The 12,603-nt window shown below is 39.3% G+C and overlaps 1 protein-coding gene across 1 annotated transcript in view; it reads left to right on the top strand.

The window, feature by feature from the left end:
• Positions 1-12,603, top strand: part of CACHD1 (cache domain containing 1) — a 208,290-nt gene that overhangs the window by 111,170 nt on the left and 84,517 nt on the right. The window contains exon 3 of the mRNA XM_060623464.3: positions 651-799. Coding sequence (XP_060479447.1) covers positions 651-799 — 149 coding nt within the window. The remainder of the gene's footprint in view (positions 1-650; positions 800-12,603) is intronic.

The raw sequence follows: 12,603 nt of genomic DNA, 5'->3' as shown, positions 1-12,603 counted from the left end.
CAGCAGTTAAGAAAGACATTTGTCCATCTTAACGGTGTAACAGACCAAACAGGAGTATATTTCTAACTATATATTTTGTTTCATAGGGATGTCTACATTGTACAACTCCAGGGATTTGCCATTCACATGGAAGACTGTGAATGGTGCCCCCTGGAGTTTTGTAGCAGAAGATACTGAATGTCCTTTCCCTTTTTCATGTATTTTCCCCTTTGAAAATCTGTGTGAATCCAGAACCATGAATAGTGGATTGTTTTCTTACAGTCACTGTTGTTGCTTTGTAAGACCTAATGCCCACTGTCATGCTGACAATAATATCAATAGACTTTGTTTTCCTTTGTCTAATAAGACATTTTATGGATCAGTATTTTTCTGTTGAATTCAAACACATGAGAAGTTCATAATGTGTCATTAGCTATCACAAGATGGCAGGTATTGTTTCGTTGTCTGAGTATCCTTCTGTGACTTGTGGGCATTTTGCAGTTTTTACCTCAGTTTACACAGTGGAATGAGATGTGCATATGTGTTGTTAGTTTTACCTGAAGTTTAATACATGCAGCTTGTGACACGAATTAACGAGCTTATTAGAAAAAAAACACAGTTGGTTATTGTGTTAGGCTTTCGATTTATTTTGCTTACCCTTTGTCCCCCAGCTAGCCAAAAAAATCCGAGAGAAGTTCAATCGTTACTTGGATGTGGTCAACCGGAACAAGCAAGTTGTAGAAGCTTCTTATACGGCTCACCTAACCTCTCCTCTAACTGCAATTCAAGACTGCTGTACGATCCCACCTTCCATGATGGAGTAAGACTTTAAAAATATTTTTTTCTTGTTTAAACCGGGAATTGAATTGCTTTCCATTCATATTCAAAATGCCTGTGCTTGTTTATTGCAAAGTGAATAGTATTTCTATCTTAAATAAGCCTTTTGTCTTTAAATAGACGAGTAATTTTTAAAGAAGTGGGGCTCAACATACTGTATCCAAGAAATTCCCAGACCTTCCCTGCTCTCCTTTTTGTCATGTTGGAATTCAGTTTCAGAAGTAGCAAATATTACTTGAGTACAAAGTTGATGAAGTCTAGAAAATTACATTTCGTCATGTGTCAACTAATGGGTCATGAATAAGCTAGTCTCTTTGCTTCTAGTAATTCGCCTAATTTAAGAGAGTACTTTTTGTCTTTGATTAGGAGTAACAAAAATTCCCGCTTTTTTCTTTGGTAGTTTTAAAAATAACGTCTACACTAACGGGAAATGTGGCTTCAGATAATAATGAAACAGAATTAGTATCCGTATGGTTAGGGATATTTTTATTTATTGGCCTAGTGATATTTATATTTGGAGGGGTGTGTAGAATCATGTGATGCTGGAAATTGTTTGTAGTGGAAAGAACACTTAACTGAAGGTAAGAGAACTTAATTTTTACTTGGTCTCTAGCCGTGTGACCTTAATTAATTAATTATGTGCCTTTTCTGTCAGTGGATAATAATCTTTATTTTCTAGGGCTATTTCGAATGGCTAAAAGCTGTTAACATACTTTAAAGATTATGAGTATAAATGTTACCATAATTGGTATGTATTATTCCCCTCTTTGTACAGTGAGTGCTCTTGGAGCCGTGCAAGGGATAGATACAGCAGTTTTTGGTGGTTAGATGTCTTGCTTCCATCAGCAGTTTTTTACTTACAGTTTCTTGGTGGGGTATGGAGGTAGCAGGACATCCTTAAGTCATTTTATTCTCCTTCTTTGTGATACTAAGATGAGCCTTTCTCTCTGCAGCCTAAAGAGGCTCCTAGTCGTTTACTCAACTAAATGGAAAAATGTATACAGTGTAGAATGGGACTGTCTGGTTATGAATCTTACCTAATACTCAGATGGTCTTGGGTATTTGATGTCTCAGCCACCCTGTCTTCCTCTCTAGAAAGGGAACAATAATGAATACTTCATACAGTGCTTTGAGTATTCAGTGTGATCAATTGTGAAAAATTATCTGTAGTTCTGAACAAATATTAGCCCTATTACTTATATGCTTCCATATCACATGAACATTTCTTTTTTTATTAGGTGTAATCAAAGAAGATGTCCTTTTTTGTAGTTGGGACATCAGTAACTTAGTGTTTTTGACAACTTCTCTCTTACCTAAAAGAAAAGGAGGGCTCACTTGGGTTTTGAACCAAAGAAAACATCATTTTCAGAACAGGGAGAAAAGCTGGTATAGTAAGGGAGAAATCCTTGAAGCTAGAATTATGCTTAAAACCGTGGTTGTCAACCGGGGGTGATTTCCATCCTCCTTTTTTCTCCCCCTTTCCCCTTGAATGTTTGACAATGTCTGGAAACATTTTCAGTTGTCACCCTTGGAAGGTGGGGAACAGTTACTAGCATCTAGTGTGTAGAGGTCAGGGATGCGTCTATACGGCCTGTAATGCACAGGACAGACCCTCCAGAACAAAGAATTATCTGGCTATAGGAGGTTTTCATAAATTCCTAAGTGGAACTATTGCTCTGGTTGAAACGAGCTGGAATTGATTGCCCTCTACCTGGAAATCTATCCCCTATGTCTTCTTCCCATTACTGGCCCACCTTGTGAATTTCTATTAATGTTTCAAGAAGTAACTCCACAGTTTGCCTCTTTCCATAGCTTTCAAATACCTCCTTTTTCCCCCCTCTTTTTATTTCTCTTTGCCCCTGGAGGGATTCACTTCTCCCTCATCTCTGTTCCCATAGTAAGTTTGAAATTCCTCTATTACAGTGTAGAACTTGATGTTATGGCAGGTTGTTGGTGGTGACTCTGCCTCCCCTGCTGTTCTGGGCAGGGATTACACTTCATCCCTTTTTACCCCAGCACCTGGCAATTGTATTTAATTACTACTTGTCAACATCTGAATTGAGTAAGGGACTGTCTACTCTCCACGTATTAAAACTCTGGGGGTGAGGGGGCGAATACTGAACATAATTAATAGCACAAAATGTGACACAGAGAGATCCTGTGGTTCCTCAAAGCAGAGAAATGTACCAGGTGGATGGCATCACAAAAAATTTATGTACTTTAGAAGTATGCATGTTATTTGATATCATTTGAGGGAATATCACAAGAAAATAAGACATTTTTTTAAAATTATTTTAATGTTTATTTTTGAGAGAGAGAGAGACAGAGCATGAGCAGGGGAGGGTCAGAGAGAGAGGAAGACACAGAATCTGAAGCAGGCTCCAGGCTCTGAGCTGTCAGCACAGAGCCTGACACAGGACTCAAACCCACAGACCATAATAAGATCATGACCTGAGCCAAAGTCGGATGCTTAACCAACTGACCCACCCAGGTGCCCCAATAAGACATGTTCATAAAGAGACGCTTGTAAAGAAAGTCATTGTACTGCCAGTTAGAATAGAGAATATTGCTAATATCCTAAATTTCTAATAGGGGATTAGTCAAGAGAATTGTATCCCATCCATAAAAGTGAGATGGTGGGTGCCTGGGTGGCTCAGTTGGTTAGGCAACTGACTTTGGCTCAGGTCATGATCTCACAGATGGTGAGTCCAAGCCCCATGTCAGGCTCTGTGCTGACGGCTCAGAGCCTGGAACCTACTTCAGATTCTGTGTCTCCCCCCTCTCTCTACCCCTCCCCTGCTCACGCTCTGTATCTGTCTCTCAATAATAAATAAATGTTAAAAAAAAAATTTTAAAAAAAAAGTGAGTTGGTAAGACACAGCCACACTGTACAAGAAGAGTATTTGGTGACTTGTGAAAATGGCCATACATACATACACACATTAAAAGTTTGGGAGGCAGGGCACCTCGGTGGCTGAGTTGGTTAAGTGTCTGGCTCTTGATTTAGGCTCAGGTCATGATCTTACAGTTTGTGGGATCAAGCCCTGTGTCGGGCTCTGTGCTGTCAGTGCAGAGCCTGCTTGGGATTCTCTCTCTCCCTCGGTCTCTGCCCCTCCCCCTGCTCACTCATTTAAATTAATTAATTAATTAAAATACACCTAAAAAATAAATAAACGTTTGGGAGGACTCACATCAAAATGTATAGGAATAAAGATAGCAATTTCCATTTTGAATATGCAGCGATAAGGGTTGAAGTCTGAGATGCAGACTAGGCAGATATTTGCCAAAATTCAGTGGTCTGCCTTTTGGTGAATACAACAACACATAAAGTGTAGTCTCTGCCCTCCTGGAATTTCTCATCTTGTTCAGTTTACCGTCAGGGACTTCAGTTGTACTCGTGGCGGGGTATGTGCTGAGTAAGCAGGTTAGGTAGGATGAGAGGCTTTTCCCTCCTTCCGTGGTTGGATTTGTGTGTTGAATGTTGCATGGGCACTCTGAAGAGCCATGATGCAATCTTACCTCCTCACTAGGGGTAGTTGACAGGACCAACCTCTTTATGGGGTGAATCTTGCAAAACCAGGGCAGTTCTGACAACAAAGCTGGGTAATCAGAAGATTTACAGATGAGTAAAGAGGCATATTAAAGAGATACCTGATCAAAACTCTTCACAGCCGGGAGTGGCAGAGGATGACTACCCCGGGTAGAATCTTCCTGGCTCTGAATAGAGCTCACTTACCAGGGATCTGTGTTTAGGAATTTTTGAAGTAACTCTGAGCTGATGCTTTTCTAGCAATTGGGTGAACACAAACACTTACTAAAATTATGAGACTCAAGGCGCCTGGGTGGCTCAGTCACTTAAGCAGCCAACTTCACCTCAGGCCATGATCTCATGATTCGTGAGTTTGAGCCACATGTCAGGCTCTGTGCTGACAGCTCAGAGCCTAGAGCCCGCTTCAGATTCTGACTTCCTCTCTCTCTGCCTTTGCCCTGCTAGCACTGTGTCTCTCTCTGTCTCTCAAAAATAAATAAAAAATAAAGTTATGAAACTTAACTTTTTAATGAAGCTTCAAGAACGGGAAAGAGTTACTAGGAAGTTGTTGGGGTGAGCCATGATAGGAATCCTTTGGTGCCTTTGTTCCTGTCCCTCATAAAACACTTTGATGTACCACTTTGTTTTGGTATCTTATTGAACACATTTTCAGTGTGTATTTTAATCCCTCCAAAAATGTCTCCATTTTGAATCTCAGGGAGTTCATGTTGGAGTAAAGTGCGGACAGGAAGAACTCCCAGTCTTTAGAAGCCATTTGAGGACATGACTAAACAATTTTTTTTTTAATGGTAGGCAGATTTGGTTTTGAATCCTACCTCTTTCACTCATAAGTTGACTTTGGGGAGTCACTTAATTCTGAGCCTCAATTTCCTCATCAGTGAGCTGACAGTAAGGATAGTCCATACCTCACAGGGTCACTTAGGGAAATGTTTTTAGGTTGTAACTTGCTTATTTTATAAGTATGGGTATTATTCTCTATGTCAGGACATACTCTTTTTTCCCTTATGGCAATAACAAAAGAGTCTTTTTTAAGATAATATACTTAAAAACTGAATTAACCTAAATGAAAATATTAAGTGAATGTGACCAAAATCTTGAAGCTGATAGATATGATAATGACTGAAGTTCCTGAAAAATGGATTCAAGGTCATTTCCAAAGTCCTTCCAAATTGTGAGATTTTACAGTTCTATAAAGTAGACTTCTTATGCCCCTGATGTATATCTGGCCATGTGCAAATGTATTAATACTGCTACTATAAGTTTAAGTAATTGACTTGCGATAAAGGACCTCCAGTCTTAGATCTGGATTTTGTCCATTCTTTTTTTTTTTTTTTTAATTTTTTAAAATGTTTGTTTATTTTTGAGAGAGAGGCAGAGCGCAAGCGGGGGAGGGGCAGAGAGAGAGAGGGAATCACAGAATCTAAAGCAGGCTCCAGGCTCTAAGCAGTCAGCACAGAGCCTGACGTGGGGCTCAAACTCCTAAACTGTGAGATCATGACCTGAGCAGAAGTCGGAGGCTTACCTAACTGAGCCATCAGGCACCCCTGGATCTTGTCCATTCTTAAACATCTGGGCTCTGTAAACATTTTTTGACACCTAGCACTGGCCAGTGGTGCTCAAGGTATTTGCTACTAACATTTTAGAGGCCTGTGCCTATTGACTTTGCTTCTTCTCTAAAGGCATCAAAAATAAGGTAGTATTAGGACAATATTTTTTATAACTGATTTTAACGAATGGCTAATATTCACTTTTTGTTTCAAGCCTAGAATTTCAGTTTTGCTGACTTATAATCCATTTATTTTTCTCATAAAGGCTTGATAATGCATATTTTAACAAAATGCCCAGTTGTGAAGAGAGAAGGTCTTTAAAGTGTCCTATCATAGATTCTGAAGGTTTATACTATGTTGACAACAGAGAGAATCTACAAAGCAGCAGAAAATTGATTTTTCAGATAATTTTGATACTTTGCTTCTCAGACTACTGAACTCCTCCTACTCAGGAGTTCTACAAGTTAATTATTTTGTACAAGGCCTTGCATAGAGATTAGGTACTTTGTCAAGTGTTTGCTGAAGGAATGATCTGAAGAATTAACCTCCTCTAAAATGGAGAAAAGTTAAATTATGTCTTAATGTAAGACAAAGTCATTTTCAGTGGTATCACTTAAAATAATTTTGAGAATGAGTTCAGTTACTCATGTAATTTAGTTAACAGCTCCCCTTGTGTTGTGTTGGGTTGCTGATGAGGGCACAGGAGAGACTGGGCTCTCCCCCAAGGAGTGCACAGACACACAAACACGTAATTATCCTTAGGGACAATATCTGTCTACAGATGTGTTTACCTTAGCCCCACAAGATGTTTTAAAGGTTTTTAAATTTATAATTTTTTAAATCTGTTGCCAACACTTAAATTTGGGGAGATTACACATTTAAAAACTCCAAATTGCTGTCTTCTCTAAGATCAGAAGATCTGGCAATAGTGGGTCCACATTCCCACTGGGCAGCAATCCGTTTGCATGAAGAATGGCTCCCCTTTGAGGACAAGGCCCACAATCTCCCTGACATACTGTTCCCGCTGGTCCCTGTAGGTTACACCCAACCCAGTCCCCTGACTTTGATCACCTGCTTGGCCCACACTAATATGTGAGTTTGTAACTCCTGCTCTAAAACGAACATATAATATTAATTAATTTGACTTAAGAAAATATCCTGTCCATACTCATTCTGTCAAATTTAAAGAATATAGCTCCTTTATGCATAACATTTAGAATATCTGTCCCTGAAATCTGGCTTACCACAGAGATAGGGTTCTCTTGAGCACATCTGAACCTGTTGTTTACTCAGCAGGACCGACCAACCCTTGGCTTTTATTATACAAACCAATCAATAATTTTATCTTCCATGTCTTTTAATCCATTTCTCTCCTCCCTCTCCCAGTTTCTTTTCTTTTCTTTTCTTTTCTTTCCTTTCCTTTTCTTTTCTTTTCTTTTCTTTTATTTTTAAAAGAAGGGAACAATGGTGAGGGTAAACTAGGAAGTAAATGCTAGGAAGATGAACTTAGATTTTCATTTCTGTGTCTCCAAGTGGGGTTCAGTGCTTTTGACCTTACTGAATTAATGCTTGTGAATTGGTTAATTGTGGCGGGACTTGTTAAGGCCTCTAGGCCAGGTTTGAGATGAGCAAAGCAATACTAGAATGAGCTAGAATAAGCAAGCAATTGTTTCAAGCCTCTTGGAAGCCAGCCACCTACAGCTAGACTTCAGCTCTATAGAGAATTCTCTCCTACCTATCAGGGCAGACTTAAAACTTCACTGATTCCAAAAAGTGAAGAAACACTGGGAAATATTGTCAAATTAGATTTCTGCTATTTTTCAAGGAGCTCTTTGAGTTGGAGCATCCACTGGGATTGATGTAGTCACTGGGGAAGGCAGGGTAAGACTCCTCTCATTTTCTGAGAACCCAAATTTAATGCATCTCTGGCTGCCACCCACTAGAGCAGTAGGATTTCAAGAGTCAGGCCTTACCACAAATCTGTTGGGGATATTGTGCTATAGGTAAAGCAACCAGCATAGGTTCTGATATAAGAAGTACAAGCTCATGATTGCATTTCTCATGAATAGCCATTGCTGTAAGCCTGTTAGAGTTCTCCAGAGAAACAGAACTGATAGGAGAAGATATGTGAAAGAGAGGCAGAGGGGGCGAGATTTATTTTAAGGAATTGGCTGGCCTGATTTTGCAGATACAAGTCTAAAATCTGCAGGGTAGCCCAGCAGTCTGGAGACCCAGGAACAGTTGCAGTTCCAGTCTGCTGGCAGAATTCCTTCTTGCTTGGGAGGTCAGTCTTTATTAGGACTTTCACCTAATTGGACCCACAGCCCACTGACTTAAATGTTGATCTCATCCCAAAACTCCCTTCACAGAAAAATCCAGAATAATGTTTGACCAAATATCTGAGGACCCTGGCCCAGCCAAACTGACACATAAAATTAACTATCACACACTTTTAGAGAAAGGATAGAAAATTGAATGGCAAAGCCTACTACCAAAGTTAAATTTTTTGTTAACACTCACATTTAGATTGGAGGATGCCAGATTATTACTCTCTTCAAACGTTATATTGTGTCCTACTGGACTGCTTCTTTTAAAAAGTTAATAATGCTCATGTTAATAGCTGCCTGGAAAGGAGTGCAGGCAGCTGAGTAAATCTTTTTTCATGTAAATTGGTTGTATATCTTGCGGTATGATTAGATGTGCAAATTTCTATGTTCATATGTTAAGTTCAAATATTGTTGACACTATAGGAACCAGAAATAAGCTACTTAGAGAGTTGTTTTTAATTTTGATGGTTAACATGCTGACCCATAATGTTCAGACTCCTAAGCTAGGATCCTTTGGATTCTTTAGGGACTTACTAGTTTCAGGTCAAGGTTTGTGTTTGCCTTTTTTTTTTTAATTTTTTTTTAAACGTTTATTTATTTTTGAGACAGAGACAGAGCATGGATGGGGGAGGGTCAGAGAGAGGAAGACACAGAATCCGAAACAGGCTTCAGGCTCTGAGCTGTCAGCACAGAGCCCGACGCGGGGCTCAAACCCATGGACCGTGAGATCATGACCTGAGCCGAAGTCGGCCGCTTAACCAACTGAGCCACCCAGGCGCCCCTGCCTTTTTTTTTTTTTTTTTAAAGCTGAACTCAGACATGAGCCTTTTTAATTTTTAAAAGGAGGCAAGCCTTTTTTTAAATTGTTAATTTTTAAAATAATCTGCCTTGAAACACCTTAAACAGTGAAGACAGTTTTCCTTAAAGTTAAGTTGTGAGGCAGTTATATCACTGTAGTACAGTACTAAGACTGGATGGACTTTTGCTCTTCTTTGCTGTATCATCTTACAAAGTTCACGTAACTTTTTAGTTTACAGTTTTCCTCAGCTGTAAAAGGAGCAGTTCAGACTATACTCCAGAGGCCTCGCTCTCAAGATTGATTAATTTCCCTCAGCCTTCTTAGAAGGTTTGTTTTTAACTGGAGCCATTTGACATTATAGGCAACTTTTCCTACTGCCCAAATTAGTAAATTCTAGATTTCATGAGAGAATTTGTTTTCATCTTTTTGAGAACTACTTAGGGGAAATAAGGTGGTATTATGTAGCCAGGCTTATAAAGGTTAAATTATTCATTCCTTAAATCATTTAAAAAATAAACATTTATGGAATGATTTATGGAAGAAGCATTTCAGCCTAGTATTGAAGTAAGAAGGGGATTTGAACATATAGGAATATGGAAGAAGAGCTTTCCAGGAAAGAAAGGACCATCTGAAAATGGCCAAGAGCACTGAAGTGTCTGGAAAGTGATGGAAGGGCCATCTGAGAAGTTGGTTAGTATCAGATAATAGAGATTCTCAAAGGCTAGACTGAAGAATTAAACTTTATTCAGGAGACCATAGGCACTGTAAATGAAGTCAAGGACAATTCTTCTTGTGTTTATCTTTACTGTCTGACACAGGGTAGATGCTCAGTAAATAACAGTTGAATGAGAGAATTAAGTATTTTTGAGAAAGGGAACGAAATGAAGATCCCCTTTAAGGGGATTTTACCTGTCGACCATGTAGCAAGTAGAAGACCTAGTTTGATTGCATTTATATAGGCAAGGAACAAGTGGGGGCATGAATATGGCTATCGGCACCCACTCTCTTGGGCGTTGAAAGAGGGAGGAACTAAGGCGATCAACTGAAGTTGATTCTAGTAACTGTGAGAGTGGTTGATTCCAGATTCTAAGTTATATTTGTACATCGTATGCTCTCTCATCTTTCTTTTTAGTTACATTTGAGTTCAGGGACCCAGTCAGATTCAACACCTTGCTTGAACAAGTCTCCATTAAATATCTGCTGAAGGAGTTAGTGCATGGCAGCAAGCCTGATTTCGTCTTTAGTTTTTGAGTACTGGTAGTAATGATGATAACAGAGTTATTGAGCTACTTTACCTCTAGACAGGAAATTCAAGTACCTTTATGCCCATTTATAATAGTTGTTTTCATCTGAGTGTTACTCGATTGTTAGAAGCTCTGTTAGAAAATTTAAGTTGATGTTGGCCAGTTAGAGTTAATCATTAATATAGTACTAATGGATATGAATAATTATATAAAAATAACTGGTTGTATGTAAGGTAAATTTAAAAATGTGAATTTTCCAAATACCCATATATATCATTTTCACCTCATCTGGATCCCGTTCAAGGCAGCTAATGTGCAAGACATTGTACTAGAAACTGTCCGATAGACAAAGATGAATAAAAACAGTCCGTACTTTCAGGAACTCACAGGCCATTAGAGTAAGCTAAGCAGACTGTGTCAAGTGCCATGAAAAATCTAAAGTCTCCTTTAGAAGAAAAAGAGATTATGAACAGAGGCCTGTGAGCACTCAGTCTCAGTAGAGAGGTGGTAGTTGAGGCCCTGAAGAGTGGAACTCCTACAGATCTAGGAAAGAATGCTGCAGATGAAAAAAAGAGCAAGTATCATAAAGAACCGAGCATGCAGAAGTGGAGGACAGAGCTGGAGTAATGGATAAGAGCTGTGCTGGGCTGGGCTCAAAATCCTTGGCTGACTGGACAAATTTTTTTCTCTGTAAACAGTAGATTTTAAAGAAAAGAAAGGCTATTGTCAGTCTGAGACTTGGGCAGGTTAATTAGTTGGCAAAGGAAGGATAAGTTGGGGTGGAGAGGCAAGTTGCTGGTCAAGTTGGGCCATCCTAATCCAGGAGAAAAGTAATGACACTTCAAGATGTCAGCTAGATTTCATTGGAGATTTAGGTGCAGAGAAAGATTTTAAAAGACGGTTTTAAATTTTAAATTGAGCATCTCAGCAGATAGAAATCTGTTATTAGAAAGTGAAAATAAGAGCAAAAGATTTTTTTTTTTAATAGGTAGGCTCTATGCCTAATGTGGGGCTTGAACTCCAGACCCTGAGATCAAGTGTAGCATGCTTTACTGACTGAGCCAGCCAGGTGCCCCAGCAAAAGATTTTCAAGAGGAAGATGAATTCAGTTGGAACATGCTGATTTTGATTTTTGAGTTGCACACAGATCATTCTGGGGAGGTGTTTGGTGAGGAGTTGAGATTCTCCTGTAGCATCATTTTATTTTCATCCCACAAATATCCCCCTCCACCCACAACTATGTTATATGCCATGGCAGTTCAGGAGAGAGGGCCAGGTTGAAATGTGTAGTTGTATGTGATTTTTTTTTAATGTTTATTTTTGAAGGAAAGAGAGAGCGTGAGTGAGGGAAGGGGAGAGAGCCGGCCCGAGGAGGGGTAGACACAGAATCCGAAGCAGGCTCCGGGCTCTGAGCTGTTGGCACAGAGCCTGACACTGGACTGAAGCTCATGAGCTGAAGCTGATGCTTCATGACCTGAGCTGAAGTCAGATGCTTAAGCGACTGAGCCACCCAGGTGCTCCAAATTGTATAGTTTTAATGTCGTGCTGATACATAGTTAAGTTTTGTTTAAAATAAGATTAAGCATAGTAGCTGACCACATGTGTGCAACTCCTATTTTTCCCCACTTGTTTTAAGGTAGTACACATGAAAAAAAATTATGTAAAGTATCTAACCCTGTACACATTTTCTTATAATAAGAATTATTGTGTTCTTAAGAAAAATAAAACATTGTGACTTAGCCAGGTGCTTTTCCATTTATGACTCTTGCTGTTTTGTTCTTTCCATGTCACAAGGTCAAATAACGTGACAAGCATGGTCCTTAACAAACTGAGTTTAATTTTTATTGCAGATCTTGTTCTTTCCCCCAAGAAGGTGTGTTTTGTGTTTTTGCCCTTAAAGTGCTATATGACCCATCTTAGCCTTTCAAGTTGTTCTCCCTTATCTCAAACTTTCATCTCCAGTCCTTTTAAAAATGATTACTACCTGCAGGCAGGTGAAATGTTACAGATAACTGTCTTTATGAATATTAGCACAGAAGGACTTCACTTGAGCTCAGAATTCAACAAAGATTTTACAGAATGTTTTACATTTCAGAAGGCCAACTAAGTGACACTATTTAACTTATGTAAGAGTTACATATGCTTATACTTCAGTAAAATACTTTCTTGGGTTTTACTCTTATAAGTGTTGTTCTACTGGGGAGCCTGGGTGGCTCAGTAGGTGGGGCTTCCGACTTCACAGGTCATGATGTTATAGTTCATGGGTTTGAACCCTGTGTCAGTCGGGCTCTATGCTGACAGCTCAGAGCCTGGAGCCTGA

The sequence above is a fragment of the Panthera onca genome, chromosome C1, assembly GCF_046562875.1.
Source record: "Panthera onca isolate mPanOnc1 chromosome C1, mPanOnc1 haplotype 2, whole genome shotgun sequence".
In the NCBI taxonomy this organism is placed as follows: Eukaryota; Metazoa; Chordata; class Mammalia; order Carnivora; family Felidae; genus Panthera; species Panthera onca.
Note: the sequence above shows the minus strand (reverse complement) of the source record. Positions and strands in the feature narration are given on the sequence as shown.